Source organism: Egretta garzetta, unplaced genomic scaffold (assembly GCF_000687185.1).
Source record: "Egretta garzetta isolate BGI_Z169 unplaced genomic scaffold, ASM68718v1 scaffold658, whole genome shotgun sequence".
Classification (NCBI taxonomy): domain Eukaryota; kingdom Metazoa; phylum Chordata; class Aves; order Pelecaniformes; family Ardeidae; genus Egretta; species Egretta garzetta.
The window spans coordinates 120,393-138,929 of NW_009260499.1; the positions used below are offsets into that span (position 1 = coordinate 120,393).

The 18,537-nt window shown below is 48.0% G+C and overlaps 1 protein-coding gene across 2 annotated transcripts in view; it reads left to right on the forward strand.

The window, feature by feature from the left end:
• The first annotated feature begins 1,394 nt into the window (after positions 1 to 1,394).
• Positions 1,395 to 18,537, forward strand: part of PLCB2 (phospholipase C beta 2) — a 45,052-nt gene continuing 27,909 nt past the window's right edge. For both annotated transcript variants that reach the window (XR_004842737.1, XM_035900105.1), the window contains exons 1-5: positions 1,395 to 1,841; positions 5,023 to 5,100; positions 7,356 to 7,424; positions 17,227 to 17,367; positions 17,844 to 17,923. Coding sequence is in view for 1 of the 2 variants with exons in the window: in XM_035900105.1 (XP_035755998.1) it covers positions 1,758 to 1,841; positions 5,023 to 5,100; positions 7,356 to 7,424; positions 17,227 to 17,367; positions 17,844 to 17,923 (452 nt within the window). In the remaining variant the exon portion in view is untranslated. The remainder of the gene's footprint in view (positions 1,842 to 5,022; positions 5,101 to 7,355; positions 7,425 to 17,226; positions 17,368 to 17,843; positions 17,924 to 18,537) is intronic.

Consider the following 18,537-nt stretch of genomic DNA (forward strand, 5'->3'; position numbering starts at 1 on the left):
CAAAGGAAGCTTAATACCACGAGTGTGGCTTGGTTATGAGACCGGAGGTGCTGGATTCCCATGTCCCTAGTTGCAGCCCTGGCACCTCAGTAAGCCACCTCAGTTCGCTGCCCTAATGAAATAGAGCTAACGGCCTTAGCTTGGATAGCCAGTTCTTGGAAAGTACGATGCCTTGTGAAATATTTTAGTAAATGCAGAAAAGTCGATGGTAGCTGGAAATGTAGAAGCTTTCTTATTCCCAGTTTGTCAGGCAGACAAACCCTTGAAAGAAACGTACAGAGGATGTTAGGTTAGCTCAGGGTTCTGTTTCTGCAGCAGGCATCTCTCTGATAATTGCTGCCATCTTTGGGTTTTTTCACAGCTAGAGCACTTGCTACAGGTCCACTTAATCTCTCCTGCGTGCCGCATTTGAGAATGCCCTTTAGGATTCCTTCAGTCAGCCTTCCCCTGGCTGTCCAATCTGCTTTAAAGTGCTGGCCTTATCGAACTGGCTAAGTCAGGGGTGGGAAGAGCAACAAAACCATGCAGCTGGCTGCCTTTGCACAGTGGGAGTTTCTTTGTCCGCCCTTCTCAGAGAATCTGCGCTGCTTTTGACAGTATCTTGTCCCTCTCGAGCAATGGCAAGTGCCACACCTTGACTTTCATGGGAGACAACAAAGATGAAATCCCACCCTGTGGCTGGGAATCCTATTACAGTAAGCCTGGCACAGTTATCGCCACTTCTAATTAGGTGTGGGGCTCTGCCTTTTTGTCTAAAATTAACCTTGCCCACGTCAGTCCTTTTCACAAGCCACTCTCCTTCTGGTTAGCCAGTGCACATCTGCCACCAGCAGCTCCTTTTCTCCTCTGCTGTCCACATGCAATTCCTTCATTCCCAGGTCAGGAGCAGGGACTCATTTGCCATTAACCTTCTGTTCTGCTTTCTGTCACTTCCCTGCAGCTTCATCGTTCGAATCCCCACCTTACACACCTCGCCCATCCTGCGTTCCCACAGTATCTGCAGTAGACCCAAGTGAATCTGGAGAATATTGCAATTCCTAGGCACTCTTGTGAATGTTTTATTTCCTCTGTCTGTGGAATTTCCATCTGCTTTGCTGGTCTGTCTCACTTTTCAGGTTGACATTCGGAAGAACCTGTAAGAGAAAGGGAAAAAGTTAAAGACTGGACAGTGCAGCAAGTGGCCCCAGAAACTGAGTCTGTACAGAGCAAAGAATAGGTTTATTTTACGTGATATTTGGCCCGTTGCATGAAGGGGGCAGTCTGCTTGTAGCCAAAGCCTGAGTTGTTCTGTAACCACATCTGCTGAAATAGTTTGAGTGTCGGCTGGTAATGCCTGCACTTCGTCAAAGAGAAATTTAAGGAAGTTCAGTTGCGGAAGCGCTACGAACCGTGCACTTCACAAGTACAACCCTGAGGAGCGGGTCCCTCCTGGAGAGACGGCGTGCGTGCGCCACTGCCCATGCGGGCATCTCAACCCATCGCAACCTTTCCTCTGGGTGACCTTGGGCTGAGCTCCGCGTCCTTGCTTGGAGAGCTGTTGATTTACAATGCAGATTCATCGGTCCTCGCCTGCCTGCCCCTGCCCCTCCTAAATTTGGCTGGGATATAAGAGGCTGTTCTCTTTCTGATGCCAACAGTGGCAATAGCAGAGAGCCCTGCCATGTGAGAGGCAGAGATAGAGGAGAAGGGGCCAAGGAGGAGCAAACCGTGCAGCTGCTATTGCTTCTGGTAGCTGAGGAGCACATCTGTGGGACAGAATGTCAATGCTTACCCCTGTCCTGCAGCCCCTGGAGGTGAAGGAGTATCTGTCCAAGGGTGAGCGCTTCATCAAATGGGATGATGTGAGTACCGCGGTTTTTTGCTTCCCTAGTTTGTATGGATGGTGACAGGGCAGATCGGGTGTTTTGGTCAGGGTTTGTGGGGAGGCTGGGAGCATGTATTCAGTGGAGGGGATGGGATGCCATGCATCGTACCCGAGAGCATGATGTTTGGATAGGGAGAGTGAACTGAGAAGAACAGGAGTGCTGAGGGCTAAGGACAAAGGGCATATGTGTTAGGGGTTGGTGGTGTGGCTTCCGCACCTCTTGGTATTGTGGAGGATGGAAGTAAATGGAGTGTGGCACTGGGTCTGTGCAGGCAGCTTCCCTGGTGTAGGGCCCCAGGGTCCTGTCTCTGTAGTGAACCAGCGCTCAGGAAGGCAGTCCCTGCTGGGGGCCTCCTTGGGGCGAGAGGCACACGCTGCGTTCGGACATGTGCGGAGGAGCCCGAGGGGTAGGATTTACTCCAGAGCTGAGCGGGGTCTCCGTGCTTTGCAGATAGAGAGGAAATCAGGCTCCAAGTTGCTTCCTCTTACGGCCCTGTTGCTGGAGTGGATCAGAGGGTGAGCTGTGCCCTCCCATGCTTGTGGGCCTGTGAGCTACCAAATGCGCCGCGGCCGAACAGCAAGGGGCCTGTGCTTTAACAGTGCCAGAGCCTCGGAGGGTGCTGCAGAAAGCTGCTTCCCTCTCCAACTCGGTGTCCTCAGTGTCCTTCAAAACACCTGGTTTGCAGTCTCTGTTTGCCTTTCAGTGTGAGGGGGAGAAAGCGTGGGATGGCAGAAGTTAATTTGAATGTAATAGTCCCCCTCCTCGCCTTCCAAGAAGGCAAAAGAGTGTCTCCCCTAACACCCACATACCTGAGCAAGGGCACAGCAGCTGCCCATCCATTTTGTCTGGAGTATGAATTGTCTGCTACTGAGCATGAATGTTGGTAAAACAGGGGGCAGGCCAGGTTGTGATTATTCACCAAGACCTGGGGGAAACATTTGATGTGGTATGGCAAATGAGTCGCATTAGAAGGAGCCTCCAGCAGCAAGGCAGGAGGGATTAGCGCTTACTTCTGTGGGCATAAAGCTGGAACAGAGTTTTAAGTCCCAAGGCGGTGTGTGCGGGGGAGGTAGATCGCTTGTGTGCAGCATAAGCAGGGGTGGTCCAGCGGCACTGGGAAATGAGAAAGCAATGCAATATGCAGCTGACAGAAAGGATGGATGCTGCGGAATACAGGTTGGAACATCACTGGGCAGTTATTTTGCTAGCTGTACGTAAACAGGAGGATGGCACCAGGGTACAGTGGAAAGCACAGCCTTCCCTTTCTTTCCAGTGGGGCCACTGCCTGCAGAATGCTTCTGTGGCTCCTTTGAATTTGAACAGGGATTTGGTTTCTGAGAGTAACAGTAGCCAAACTTGTCTAAAATTGCTGCTGACTTTCTATGCTCAGTCCTTGGGGACCACTTTCCCAAAAATTTGAAGCTGGTAAGTACTTCACTGGGAATCCCTGGAATAGTTAGGCTCCCCTGAAACCCAAGGTGAGTCAAGTTGGGCTTCCAAGATGCACCAAGTATTTATTTGCTCCCGCAACCATAGGAGTTAGGGAGCTCAAGTCCTGTGTGGTTTTTTTTCCCTAAGCATTCTTAAAAGGTTGCCTCTAACTACTGAGTAGTTTACAGACTTGACCTCCAGTGATAACGAAAGCCCTCTCCACAAGTGGGCTGTTCCGGTCACATTGCTCCATCTCTTCATGCTTTCCCACTCCACAGTTAGAGCAGGCTGCACAGGATGATGGCAAGAGCTCCAGGCTGCAGGATTGCTAGCAGAGGGTCAGGATAAAAGCAGCGATTCAGAGGTCATGGGTCTGCACTTTTTTGTCTCACTCTTTGAATTGACCTGGCCATACTTTTGGTAACAGTTTTGAATGCCTTCCACAAATATCTGAGGCAAAGGGGTGAAGGGAGATCAGATTGGCTCCTTACATCACTGTACAGGCAGTAGTGAGTAAAAGGGGAACATACGATGCACTGTGGGCAGTTCACTGTAATAAAGACTACTGAGTCTGGAGATGGAGGTCCCTGGAAATACAGATACAGCCTGGAGGGAAGTATGAGTTCAATAACCGATTGAAGAACCCAAGGCCAAGTGACAAATACAACTTCCAAATTCCATTAATGGTTTCATCTCAGTAGCTGGGTATTTCAACTTCCTGCATTGAATTTGAAGCCTTCCTAGAAATGGCTGATAGGCCTTGTGATCCTATCTTCTGTGACACCAGAGGTCAAATGCAGTCAGGAGTCATCGAGACTGGGTGAGTGAATGGGCTGGGGCCCAAGCAGAGGCACCAAGCATTCTTTATCTCTGTCGCCAAAGAGCTCACGCTAATTCAACTCTTAGCACAGGCTTGCATGCGAGATCAGAATGGATGTTGTCTTGAAAATGTCTGTGAAGTTGCCCTTAACTGAAAATGCAGAAGCAGTGTAATTATTCAGAGGCAAAGTACACAGCCTCACAGCAGCCCATGTCTCCTTTCAGTATATGCTTTGGTAGTGATCTGGAGGCCCCCCCCCCCCGTTATATGGGGTTCAGGATCAGCCCTGAATAATTTCATCTAATTTTGTGCCTAATAATAACACCCACTAATAATAGTGTGGGTGTTTAAATAGCTGCTGCTTTTTATGTTCTGTGTAGAGCTAGTCTGTGGAGTTTGAGAATCACCACTGAAAGCAGACTCATCTGCTGTGTGAGATGGACCCCTCCTGAAACTCGTCCTGATCAGGTCCCATTCTCTGTGAAGAGAACCCAGATAACTAGCGTGGGCACCTAGATGGCAGATGCCACGGATGGGTGCTATCTCTGCTTGGCCTAGGCTCCTTCTGGAGCTTGTAGAATGAAGTAGCTGCCTTGGAGGAAAGGCAGTTCAAATGAAACAATTAACTGCATCTTCACTTCTTTCCACTCTTAATTTATTGCATAGAAAGCTCCAATGCGCAGTGTTAGGTGAGACCCAGGCTTCGGCAGAGATCAGCTTCCATAGCCTCGCGCTGTTACTCTGGAGATGTACTAAAATCATCTGGCTCATTTCAATAAATCACAGAGGATGATTCACCCGACTGGGTCTATATTTGAACTGGGAACGGTACGTCCCATGATGGGTTCTCCAAGTCACATCAAGTGCTAACCTTCTTTCTTCTGGTTTTTTTTTTTTTTGTGTCAGGAAACAGCAAGTGCTTCTCCCGTGATTCTTCGGGTGGATCCAAAGGGCTTTTACTTGTACTGGACCTATCAGAATAAGGTAAGTGCTAAGACTTCACAGCTTGGTCTCCAAATAGCTAGTTCAAGCTTGTGTGAGATTAAAACACCATAGGTGCTCGAGTTCTGCACTCAGGAGCAAACTACCACACTCATTCCACTTAGCAGGAAATCCCCAAGGAAGGATCAGGGAGTCTCATGCTTATTCAGTGGCAGCTCTGTCTTCAGAGTTCCAGAAAGGAGCGGGAAATGAAGCTGCACAAGTGCCAGAGGGATAAGTGTGGCTTTTTTCTGCTTGTCACACTGGCAGTGCAATGGTACTACTGGGAAGAAAATTGCTGGGTGTATGCAATTAAATACATGCGGCTTCAGCTAACAGGTACTTTATGTGTAGCCTGTGTTGCAATTAACTGACTTGTTGGTGTTTCAGGGATTTAAAATTTAAAAAAAAAAAAAAAAAAAGTAGTGACTGTAGTGATGTAGAGACTACATCAGGTCTGGAGGGTGAGTTGTGCCCCTCTCAGGCAGGGTGGTGTGTGCATGCTGCCGAAGGTAAACCGCAGGATGCTGGCTGCTGGAGGAGAGAGAGACAAGACATTTAGGAAAGAGAATTCAGTTCCTCGCTGATGAGTAGCAAGTAGGGGTGGAGAGATCTGGCCGACTGGAGGTGGAAGGCTGGGCTTACTTCTGCTTTCCAGAGCAGAGCTGTGGTTCAGCTCTACTTCCTCCTCGTGACCTACATGCTGAAGAGGCATGGTAGATAAAGAGACAGAGACAGTAGTCCTGCACAGTGCCCTGGCCGAGGGACCTGATGTGTTTCGGTGAGCTCTGCCTTCTCAGAAGATTGTGCCCCAGTGCCAGTGGGGGCAAGGCACTGCCACATGGCGTATCCTTCGAGAACGCAGTGTCGCAAGATGGGGGACTGTCGCGTCCCTCTAGAAGATGTGCTCTCCTTTCAGCCATCTCGTGTCACTCTCATTCCCCTTTCAAGGTCCGCTCCTGGTTGTAGAATTTTTGCTGTAAGGGTTCCAGCCAGCCAGCAGGAAGAAGTGGTAGCACTGGAGGAGCTGCACAAAATGGGGCAAGGGGAGCTGTTGTCATCCATCAAAAGTGATGTATTTCACTGGGTTAGTGGCGCAAGGGTTTTAGTTACCTGGGAGAGGGGCTGGGTAAGGAAACATAGCTGACGTGAGGAAACCCAGATCAGGGAGCGGGGAAAATGCCATTAATTGTTGTGAAGCAACAGCCTGGTTTGCATCCTTGGAGAAGCACTTGTCTGGCATCTTTCCTGTTGTCTGAGGGAAACTGCAGACGGTGAGCGAGCAAGAAGGGTGGTGGGCAAATGCTGTCAGAGGGAGCTGGGGAAGCTGTAAAGGTCATGTGCAGGCTGGCATGAGCGCAGCGACCAGGGACAAGAGATGGGCTGATACAGAGCATGGTGTGGTACGTCAATAGTTTGTTGAATTTGTGTGGCTTGCTAATCTTTGGCTGACTCCTCTTAAGATCTGCTTGTCATGAACAGCGAGGAAGAAAAACTGCACCGCTTTTGCACTAGGGATTCAGAAGGGAGTGGGATTAGGAGTAAAGTTTCCATCCCGCTTGACAATAAAATGGGGATACGGCCAGAAGACATGGTATCCACATTGTTCCTTATTGTGATCTTGGAAAATAATATTATCTGCTGCAACAAGTATAATTTGTTGTCCAGATCCATGGTGAGCAGACAAATCAGTAACAGAGGAAGGAAATTCAGGTTGGATATTAAAAGAACAAACAAAATAAACATGACAGCTAGCCAGTAGTGAGGACGTGGAGTGGGCTGCCTAGGGAAGGCTGTGGAATGTCCTCCATGGGAATTGCTTCAGAACAGATGAGGTGAAGGGCTGCTGGGAAGAGGTGGTCCTGCCTGCCTTCCAGGCCGGCTGCTCCATGCTGAACGCGTGGAGGCAAAAGACAGGCTGACAACATTAGTGGGTTGTATTAACTGGGGGAGAGTTTCCCCACACAAGCCTGCGTGCATGCCTTACACTCCCTCTCATGGTAACCCACACCGGGCCCCTGGCCTCCCCCTGAAGAGGACGGTGCTGCAGACCCCACCGCCTCTGCACTAGCTAGCCCGCCAGCTTGGCTTATCGGCAGCCGGTGTTTCCCTGCCTGCGTTGTTCCTGGTGGGAGGGCTCCTCCCCAGTGAAGGCCACTGGCTGAGACCTGCTTTGCAGCTTCTGGGGGCTCCATAATGGATTTCTTTCCTTACTCCTTTGTCTTTCCTTCATCATCCTTGTCCTTATTCTGTTGTAGGAAATGGAAATTTTGGATATAACCAGCATCCGAGATACTCGAGTAGGGCGGTTTGCCAAAATCCCCAAGGTAAGTGCATAGCTTCATTTCTGCTGGTTGTTTATATGGGAAAGGCAAGGCCGCCTAGGGCTTTGGCATAAGCTGAGGCAGTTTATCCTGGCTTTCTGTTACAGCAAGGTGGAGAGGACCTTGTCTCCTTACATCACAACTATGTAAATACAGAAAAGCTGTCTTTAGTCTTGTCCCTGAACTCCCCAGGGCTTCTCTCTGCACCCAGAAGAAAGGCACGTCCAGGTTATGGTATATGAGCTTGTTGGAAAGAATGTGCCAGAAAGCTAGGAAAACAACAATTCTCTTCCAAGTGCCTTCCGAAAGAGCTGTTTTCTGTTATGTGCAGCAGCTGTGTTCTCCCCCCCACCCTGCATCTGGCTGGCTTTAATCTGGGCCTGGCCTTCACGTTCACTGAGTTACCCTGGGAAGTCCTGCAGGAGACTTGGCATGCTTCTGTCCTGAGTCACCAGAGCTGTGCTCTTGTGCAAAGATGCACAGGCTGGGTCAAGGCAGCTACAAACCTGTAGTTACAGTGAGATTCCAGTGCAGTGTGTGGTGGGGTTTTTGGTTTTTTTTCCCTTTAAGGGAAGAAAATATAGTTTCAGTTCAGAAACAAGTGTTTCTTTTGTTTGTTTGTTTGTTTTTTAGTAATTTTAAATTGTCTGCTTACAGGGTGGTAGACTAAGGGAAGCGCATGATTATGGCTTTGTTCTTGGTTTCAGTTATAATTTAAGCTTCCTGCAGCAAAGTTGTCCTTGTTAGGACTTTTTTTCTGGGTCTGTTTTTTGTTTGGTTTTAACTTTTCCATGTGTGGAAAAGGCAAGCAGAAAATTGAAGTAAAACTAGAATGCGAAAAGGAAACAAAGGAGTAGAGATAGTGGCTCCATATGGTAACATAGATGACTCTCAGGCTAACGCAGAAGAGGAAGATTTTGCAATATATGCTGAGAGACTCGCGCAGCCTCTTTGCGTAAGTAGTACAGCTGTTTTCTTAATACTGCTCTCAAAATGTCTATTCAGAGCTCCCCGAGACTGCTGTTGCTCAAAAGACCATAATGAGGTGGGTGCTAAAAGCAGAGCTAGAGAACAGTAGCCATCTTACACAATTCCTAAAAATTGTAATTCATTCTGAGAAACTGCGTTTCTTCTCGGAAAGTCGTTAGAATGAAACATATTTGAGTTTTCAACAAGCCTAAAACTTTGTCTGCAACTTGTTTTGTGGGCATAATGATTGAAAAAAAGCTCTTGGAAGTTTTGGCTTGGTGTTTTTTTTTTTCACTTGAGAGAATAAAATCCTTGGAGCTGGTAGAGCTAGGTGCTACGCCCTGGACAGAATACAGTAAGGAAAAGGCCAACTTAGAGGAGAGGCATGAGATACTATTTTCTAGGGTGTTAAACTTTGAGGAATAACCTGTTTAAAAAATGAGTTCAGCTTTGATACAGGTTATAAATTGACGGTGTAAGTACTGAGGCCATAGGTGGATGTCCTTCTGGTGGCAGTAGCCAGGCTGGAGAAAAACGTCCTAGATTTTAGCAGTTCGTTAAGGAAGACTAATTGGACGCTACCAGGAGAAACGCATTGGTACAAATGCAGTGTCAGAGTTGCCTCTAGACAGAAGGAATTTCTACTCCAACAGCTTCTTTCTGTAATGAGCCCCTACTCCCAAGCAAGGAATTGCCCTGGAAACAAGACCAACCCTGGTTTTTTAAGAGTACCTCACAGCACAGTTTTGGAATGACTGCATTCCATATCCAGAGAAAAACTAAAAGGCCCTTTTAAAAGAGATTTTTAATAAAAGCACAAAGAAGTTTGTGAGAAGAACGGGGAAATTCATGAGCGGTACCAGAGTAGCAAAAGGCAAAAGAGGAGGGGGAAGCCGTGGCTGTGTTCCATAGTTAGCTCTAAATATTTTCAGTACAATTGGAAAGCAGCCCATGTGATTCCCATCATAAGCAAAGGCTCCTCCAGAACAGAATAACAGAGGACATCTTTGCAGGGAAAAATTACTGCTGGAGAATAAGAAAAAGGTCTCGAGAGGGGAGAGAGAACCAGTGGGCTCCCGGAAAGCTCGGTCCTTGGGCCTGGGACTGCTCTGTGCTCTCATGTGAGCTGCAAGAGAGGTGTATAGAGACAAGACAAAGTTTGCCGGTGGTACCAAGTTATTTGGGGTAATAAAATGAGAACTTATTTGTAGAAAGACCTTGAGTTGCTGATTGACTGGATGATCTAATAAGTGGTAAAAGTTAGTACAGATAAAAATCAGGCAATGCACACAGAAAAAGAAAACCCCGGTCCTAACCTTCTGTAATAACAAGCTCTCAGTTGACTGTTGCTACTCAGAAACAAGATCTTGAGGGTATGGTAAATCCATAAAACTATCAACTTTGTATTGTATCAACTAGTATTTACTCCAAAAAGTTGTAAGTTAGGAATTATAAGGAAAGAATTAGGAAATCATGCCACTGCGTACACCCTGAATGCACCCACGTTTCTGTGCGTTTGTGGTGTCCTCATCTCAAATGCGACAAAGAACTGGCAAAGGTAAAGAGCAGCAAGATTAATAAAAGAATGAAATGGCTACTGTAGGAAGAGCATCTGAGTAGGCAGGGACTGTAGTCTGGCAAAAAAAAAAAAAAGAGGGGGATGCGGAGGAGTACTGTGGAGTGCTCTGAAACCAGGAGCTGAATGGAGAAGGTGAGCATGAAGCAGTTACTCAGTGTTTCTTCCAGCGTGAGAGCTACGCATCCAGTGGAATTTTCCAAAGGCAGGTTCAGCACAGGCAGAAGGAGGTGCTGCTGGTTTACCCCTCGTGTCGCTGTGCTGTGGGATGCCTTCCCACACAAGTCATGAAAGGGTACGCGAGTTTAAAGAGTCAGGATAAGAAGGAAATGCCCTTTGAGGGTTATTAAATGCAAGATAATGCCTCTGGTTTAGGAAGTTGCTGAATCATAAATTGCTGGAAGCTGCAGAAATGTGTCGGGGAAGTATCATTGCGCTTGCCCTGTTCTTAGGCTTTTCCCCAGGCATCTGGATGGATCTGTGGTCTGACCTGGTGTAGCTGTTGTAGCTAGTGTAATAGGCAGTGTAATAGGCCAGGGACAGTATTTTACAGTCCTGGGAATTGGCTAAAGCTCATTTTTTGCAAACAAAGAATCAAAGGTCAAGCACCAAGTCATTTATTAAGTATCCTCAACGGGCAGAAGTGATGCACTTGATGACAACCTCTGCTGTGAAAATTCCAAGTGCTTTTTAAATTCTGTGTTTCACAGAGACTCATTTAAAATAAATCCCTTTTTACTTCAGGGAATTTTTTGGCATTTCTGTGACAACACGTTGTAACATGCACTAGGCTGGCTCCTTATCCACCCTTCTCTTACGGGATGATGAGAGGTCTTGTGTGGGCGCTGAAATGGCCATTGAACCAAACTGGTGGGAGAGATGTGCTGTCCAGTCCTGGAAATTTCTTCTTTACCCGTGGCTGTACCCATGATGCTTCTGCAGGGCTTGCTGAGCTCCCAGTTGTGTCCTCAGTTGGCTTTCCCGAGAGCAGAATTTGCTCAAAAGAATGCAGAAAGCAGTGAAAAGTTCTTAATGTGAATCACTGCACCCTCCACATAGGGCAGCAATGTCTGGTGCATCATTACAAAAAGGTATAGTTATGAAAAAGTGGTGCGGTAAAGCAAATAATGATCTGTTAAGAGGTGAAGGGTGGAAGAACAAAAAAAGGTGCTGTCTCCCCTGCTACAAGAGAATGGCTTGGAATGGTTGCAGGGTATAACTGCTGAAATTAATACAAACAGGTTACTTGGTTCATTGGCTAGAAGTGGAGGAGAAGGGGCTAATGGATGATATTTAAGACCAGGAGAACAAGTTCACAGCTGTTGGAAGAGCTTAGGGTAGTACCAGTAACAAATCAAGCATCCTTGCCCGCTCCTGTCCCCTCCCTCGCGAGTGACACCGTAGTCAATCCACAGCCTCTGTGAGGCAACGCTTGTGATCTGGTTTTCCTACTGAGTTGTGGCTGAAGGAATTTACAAGGAAGGAAAGTGCTTTACTGAGAGCATCTGCGCTGTTGCTTTCCTCTGGAAGGTACCGTGCGCTTTCTGGCTGGGGTTCAAGCTGCACGAGGGTGGAACGTGCCCTGAGCTTTTCCGACCGATGTAGGTGAAATGAGTCTCCCTGCTAACGGGCGGCTGTGCTGTGGATGTTGGGAGTTAACCTGCTTTCAGTAACACCTTCCCGCTGCTGCTAAGCAAGAGGTTTGGGGATTTGCTTTGTAACCTCTCTGTAGGCAGCAAGAAGAGCAACACCAAAGCGCCCATGCAGAAAGCCACTTCTGAAAAGATCTGCCGTTACGCACACTCCCTCGCCAGCACAGGTCGCAGCATTGTCCCTGCGAGCTGGCAGGCAGGGGCTGGTGGGACCCCCTCCCTGGTGCTGCGAGTGTTTAGGGAGTAGATAGGCAGGCTGCAGCGCCCAGCAGAGTAAGCGTGGCTTCGAAAAGGGGGCTGAGCACCTCCCCTCTCTTCCTGCCCCCCTCCTGAGCCCTCGCCTCCTGGCATTTCAGCGCATAAGCACGCACATGGCCCTCGAGTCCTCCCACGACCTCTTCTCTCCAAGTGCAGGTTTCCCCCTCTCGCCCCCTTTGCTTTATTTTCTTTTGAGAGCTACTCGGTGTTCTGCAGTGTGTTTTCTCCATGGAAATTTTTTTTGAGAGACAGGGCAGAATGAACTTTGGCGCACGTTCAAGAGTAATAAAGATTAAGAATTAGCAGGGACTTCGAACATAAATGAGACAAGATAAAAAGCTATTGAATGTAGATCAGCAGCATGCCGAAGCAGATCAAGATGTTATTTACAATGCAATTCTGTGTTTTCCTTTGAGTAACAAGGAACAATAACGGCTGCTCTATTTTGTTTTTTTTCTGGTGCACCAAGACCTCAGAACACTGACAGAGAATGTAATAATTAGGACCAAAATACACGATGTTTTAGGCCAGACTGCTGGGCTGTTGGCTTCATCTTGGGTTTTGTTTAGACATTTCAGCAGGCATTGGCTTTGACACAAGCATAATTTTTCATAAGAACAGAAGTTGTGTTTTCTGTCTGTCATGATTATAAAACAGTTTCATCCTCCGTACATATTTTGTTGTCATTGAACCTGGAGACGCAGACTCGGAACTGAACATGTACAAGGGAGAAAATGATATCAAGGTATTTCACACGTCGTGTATCAGATGATAAAGTAGGAGCGAGTAGTGTTTGGGAACCACCGATGCAGGGAGCGCTCGCCCTGTGCGGGGGGCTGAGCTGTGGACTGTGAACACCCCGTGGGCAGTCAGTCGGTCGGCCGCCTCACAGGGGAAGGTGGCAGCTCTGGGGACGGAGCCACCAGCTCAGCGCTGCGCTGTGGATTCGGCAACGTGTGTGAGCACAGGATGGGGCTAAACAAAGTCCGACGTTCAGGCCTCCAAATAAAAGAGTGATCACAAGAAGCCATGTGGAGACAAACCGACACGTGTGCATGCAAGAGAAAAGTGGGCAGAAGCCCGTGGCTTGCGAGGGATTTATAAATAGTGGAGCAGGGGCTGAGCAAGGAAACAGTCCCATCTGAAAAATGGCCTTTTGCCACTCTGGGCCCTTTTCCTGCCTCTTCCATCTTTACGCCGCGTGAGCTCTTAGACCACAGGGACAGAAGTTACTGAGGATGCACAGTCTGCATCTCTCCCTCGCAGTCTGTTCCTGCTCGATTCCAGAATGCCGCAGGTTATTTTGTGCCCTGTGAATCTGTGTGCTGCTGCATTTTCCGGTTCCTTTAGATAAGACAGCAATAAGAGCTGAGAGCGCTTCATCTACGCTTTTTTTTTTTTTTTTTTTTTCCTCCCTTCGCTGAGATGCTTGGCGCAGAGACAGGCTGGCCCCCACGGCAGGACAGCCCTCCCGCTTCACAGCAATCGTTGCCGAATCCCATGATGGAGCAGTGCCTCTAACGAGGACGTGAGCGTTACCTGCAGAGCCAAAGGCGTTTGAATAATCTTGGTGCTGCCTTTCCCTTCTGGCAACCAAACAAGACCTTTCTTCTGCAAAAGAGAAGGTTTGTTGTCACGTCCTGTCTCCTAATACCTCAAGCACTGCATCGTGCAGCGCGTTGCGTGAAGATACAAAACGGTCAGAGCGCAGGGAGCACGTGCAGCTGTGGCGCATCCCGGCGCCCGTTCCGCTGTATCCCCTTTCAAGTGGAGAAAGGACTGACTGTCTCCATCTCTTGCATTAGGCCTGGCTCTTTGTTTATATTTGCGTGAGAATTTGCTTTTCTCCGGACTATGAATCTGGTTTGTACAGATGAGGATTTTAGGAAAATCAGGGGGGTGGGAAGTGAAATGCAAGCTGAATCTGGTTTCCAGCCGCTCTGCCCGGTGGGTTGTGTTCTGTTTGTTTGGGGGTTTTTTAAGTGGATTTGCTAAGCGTGTTTCCCTTCCTCTGATTTGCATGGCTAATACAGTTGTCCTGCTTTTCATGCAGCAATTCCTATTTTTCCTTTATGGCCACTTGCAATGTGACACTAATTACATAGTGAAGCTGCAGCACAAGGTGCCAAAGGGGGGTGCAGGTTATGAAAGAGCCAGGAACGTGGCATCAGGTTCAGTGCTGTGGGCACAGTGTCTGGTCCTCTCTCGCCGACTTCATCCAGCGTTGCACCGGCATCCCTGCCTTTATCCCGTGAGGAAGATAATCCCCGTGTAAAGTCGGCAGCACAAAGCGAGCGAGTGACTCGCTTGAGGCCAGGCAGGAAGTCAGTCGCTGGGAAAATATGACCCAATTTAGATCCCTAACAAGATCATCCTTTCCTCTCCCCACTGCAGTTTGCTTCTCATAAAATGAAGCTATCAACTTCACCGAGGTGTTAGGAGGTGTCGTAAGTTAATGCTGATAAAGGGCATGGCGTATAAAAAGCTGCACAGGCTAAGGCTAACCGTCAACTTCTTGTTCCCAGAAGGTGATCAGATATCGGGCTGTTGCCAAACCCAGCATGGGTCAGGTTTGTCTGGCGGAGCACGGCTAGATAAAGGCAGATGCTCGCATGCAGCATTCAGCTTGCTAGGGACACGGCGTGAGCAGAAGCGTCCGCTGGAGAGCCCGGCGACACCAGCTTGCAGAGAAGGAAGGGCTGGGAGGAGCCGATTTGTAACAAATACAGGAAATGAGTTCAGCATAAACCGCAAGTTCTCTATTGTCTGAGCTTCATATAATTTACAACGCTAGAGGTAAGGAAGCTGAACGAGTGCCAGTGGGTTTACGAGATGAAGTTAAATTTTGAAGTAAAAATCCTAACACTTTGCCACTTGTAATGGAAAGTTAAGCTCCATCAAGAAGTTGCTATGAGCACGGAAGGGAGGTGCGGGTATGTGGCTGCTGCTCACTTCAGCGAAGGCAAATGGCTCACAAAGCAGAAATGAGGCATTTTCGTAATTCCCTAGCTATTAGAAAATAGGCAAATCTTCTGGGTGGCTGCCTGCTTTCCCCCTTCTTTCCCTCCAAACACTCTGGGATTATACAGGCTTCAGAGTTACCCCTGCGGAGAGTTGCTTTTGTGAAGTCAGGTGGTCCTGAGTTACAATCCAGGCCATCCTGGTTTTCCTAGCGATGCCTGTTTGCTGCAGACGTGTCGACATTGCAAAGGCTCCAGAAATTTGGAAGAAATGCAGGGGAAAAAAAAAAAATCTACAGAGTTCCTTACAAAATATATATGCAGCTCTGTGTGTGACATGGTGCGGATACGTAAGAATGCCTGAAGCTGAGCTGTTCCTGCTATTACAGTCCAAATGTAAAGAGAAAATTCTGTGGCAGAAATGGAATTGCTTCCACTTGAACGGTGCCTGCATATCACAGAATCCCAGAATGGCAAGGGTTGGAAGGGACCTCGGGAGATCACCCAGTCCAACCCCCCTGCTCAAGCAGCTTCTCCTAGTGCATTCTACACAGGACTTCATCCAGGCGGGGGTTGAATATCTCCAGAGAAGGAGACTCCACAGCCCCCCTGGGCAGCCTAGGCCAGGGCTCGGGCACCCTCAAAGTCAAAAAGTTTTTCCTCATATTCAAATGAAACCTCTTATGTCTCAGTTTGTGCCCATTGCCCCTTGTCCTGGTGCTGGACACCACTGAGAAGAGTCTGGTTCCATCCTCGTGACCCCCACCCTTGAGATATTTGTATGTGTTGTTGAGGTCCCCTCTCAGCCTTCTCTTCTCCAGGCTGAACAAGCCCAGCTCCCTCAGCCTTTCCTCGCAGGGGAGATGCTCCAGTCCCTTTATCATCCTTGTTGGTCTCCTCTGGACTCTTTCTAAGAGTTCCTCGTCTTTCTTGAACCGAGCTTCTAGTTGGTTTGGGCTCCACTGAAGTCCATGGAAGTCTTGAGATCGGGGAGTTCTCTTTCTCCAACTTGCAAAGATTTGGACCTTGCCCAGTTAGTAGCAGCTTGACAAGTCACTAAACACGAGCTGAGCTGCAGCGGCTGACTTTGTGTGTGCTCTAAGCTTATAGCGAACACAAACATGAAGTCATTTAGCTGAAACAGGGGGCTGCCCAGGGGGGCTGTGGAGTCTCCTTCTCTGGAGATATTCAACCCCCGCCTGGACGATGTCCTGTGCCCCCTGCTCTGGGTGAGCCTGCTTGAGCAGGGGGGTTGGACTAGATGATCTTCTGAGATCCCTTCCAACCCCTGCCATTCTGTGATTCTGTGAAACCTCTTCTGCTGACGTTAATGTGATTATCTGGTGTGTTAAGGTGTTACTGATGTGTTAACTCATTGAAACGCAGTAACTCAGCCCTGTGTGTAACTGTAGGTTTGGGCGTACAGCGAGAGCTCAAATTCCAGCTCCAGTTCAACTTCTGAGTCTGACCTGCTCTGCTAACAGTCCCAGATGGTGAATTTTGCCCCTAATTTCCGAAGGAGCAGGTGCTCTGACAGCCTCCCTGTTTGCTTTGATGCGAGTTTATCCTGTGCTTTAGATAATGAATTGCTGCACTTTATTCCAGGAGATGGGAATTTTATCCGTTCGTTATAAATAGCGACCATCAGTACAACTTTAGGATACTTTGGCTTAGTGACGCCTTACGTAGGAATGCAGAAAATGCTCAATAATTTAAAGGGATTCTATAAATACTTTCATATGGTGATGAAATCCGAGTATGACTAATCGGATGAGCTTTATACTTAACAAAACAAATCTCTGGTGAGCTATCGCTGTAGGATACTGCAATTGCTATGGAAAAAACCACTTCTAGCAACTGACAACTAGCAGGGCCTGTGGCTTGGAGGGAGAGAGCCCATCTCTCCAGTGATGTGGGCCTTTTGGGTCCCACGCAGCATGTTTCTGGTGGCGGAGGGAGGTTACATGAGAAGGTGTCATACTAACCTAGCGTGTGTTTTGACAAATGGCTGGCTGCAGTACCCTGGTTATGCACCTCTGGTGTGAGCAGGCCACATGCTCCTCTGCCTGGCTGCAAGTTCAGGCTGAAGTTTTTTGGAGGAATTTCTGTAAGACCAATCTCCAACTTTTACTTTTTCAGACCAAAACAGTGCATTTGTGCAGTGATGTTAGTCACAATGTTTTGTTCCCTGGAGGATCCAGGTAATGCAGGCTCCACAATAAAGATGCAAAATAAGGAAAGCTAAGGAAAGGAAGATCACATGGAACAACTTTGCAACCCTTGGAAAGCGTGCTGTGAATTTGGGTCAGTGTTTGGATTGGGCCCTGTTTTTTTCAGGTGCAGTTTGCCTCATTCTTCCTTCATCCCTATCTGTTCTGTTTCTTTTGCAGTGCCAGAAGCTCAGAGAGGTTTTTAACCTGGATTACCCTCACAGCACCTTCCTGCTTAAGACTCTGACTATTGTGTCTGGCCCTGACATGGTGGACCTCACTTTCCATAACTTTGTGTCCTACAAGGAGAATGTTGGCAAGGTATTGGTTCCTGAGGGCCAGGAAGCACTAGGAAATGCTTGGGATTCGGGCATGAAGGGGGGAGCAGGAGAGGAGAGGGGAAGGCAGGGAAATGAACCTTGTCAGTGTTACTGGCAAAGTTATAAAGAAGCAGGTTTATGTTCCAGTGAGGTGTGGTACCTCCATAGTCATAGGAATTTCAGCCCTGCGTAGAGAAGGACCAGTGGAAGAAATTTAGTAATGTCATCTTTGTCCTTCATGTGCTTTGTATGGATTTTGTATGGGCAGCTGAGAGGACTCAGTGGAAGAGTTTCAGCTGCTAGTATATATAGGCAGCAGGAAGGTGACGTAGCCAAGCCCAGGGCCCAGGGACTCGGGATTGTAGCCCAGTGGTATCGGGATAGGTCCATGCTCTTTCAGTGTTTGTTGCTGTGTGCTTCCTGGTGCAGTTCTGTAATGCCCAGCCGCCTCTATCTTCTGTGTGTGTTTGTTCCCAGAGCTGGGCCGAGGATATTATGGCCATCGTTCGGAATCCCCTCACGTACAACGCTTCTCGGTACACCTTCCTAGAGAAAATGTAAGTGATTTCTGACAAACATTGTTCTCTGAAGCATTCCTGTACTGCCCTTTCTGTCTGTGCTAGAAAGAACAGGCTTCTTAGCATCCAGGTCCTTTGGCTGCCTCTAAAACAAGTCCCGTGTCAGCTCAGGAGCCCCAAGGCACAGGTAGGGGGTTCGTGGTTGGCTCGTACGTTGTATGATAGCTGACAGGCACAAAAGTGCTTGAGTCAGCCAAGGGCACACATAGTATTAGTCAAACTGAAATTCTGAGCCTCAAATGTGTCTCCCACCGCAGTCACAGCACCCATCCCAACAAAGCGCTGCCTCTTTTTCTTTTCTCTGTAATACTGCTTGGTTGGCAACCTGAGACAGCTGAGCAATGCTAAACAATAGGAGATATCATGATCTCATAGCTATATCTTATGTTTCAGAGCAATCTTTCTGCTATCTAAGCCCTTATAATTTGCCTGTTTCTCCTCCCCAAGAAACAGGAACAGGTTCTGACTGAGGTTAAACTGGCTGTCTGTAGGACCCGGATTTTCAGTTAACTGTTAGATTGGTTTCCCAATTGCATTTTTTCGTTCTCCTTACTTAATAGGACCTCTAAGATTGTACAAGTGTATTTTCATAA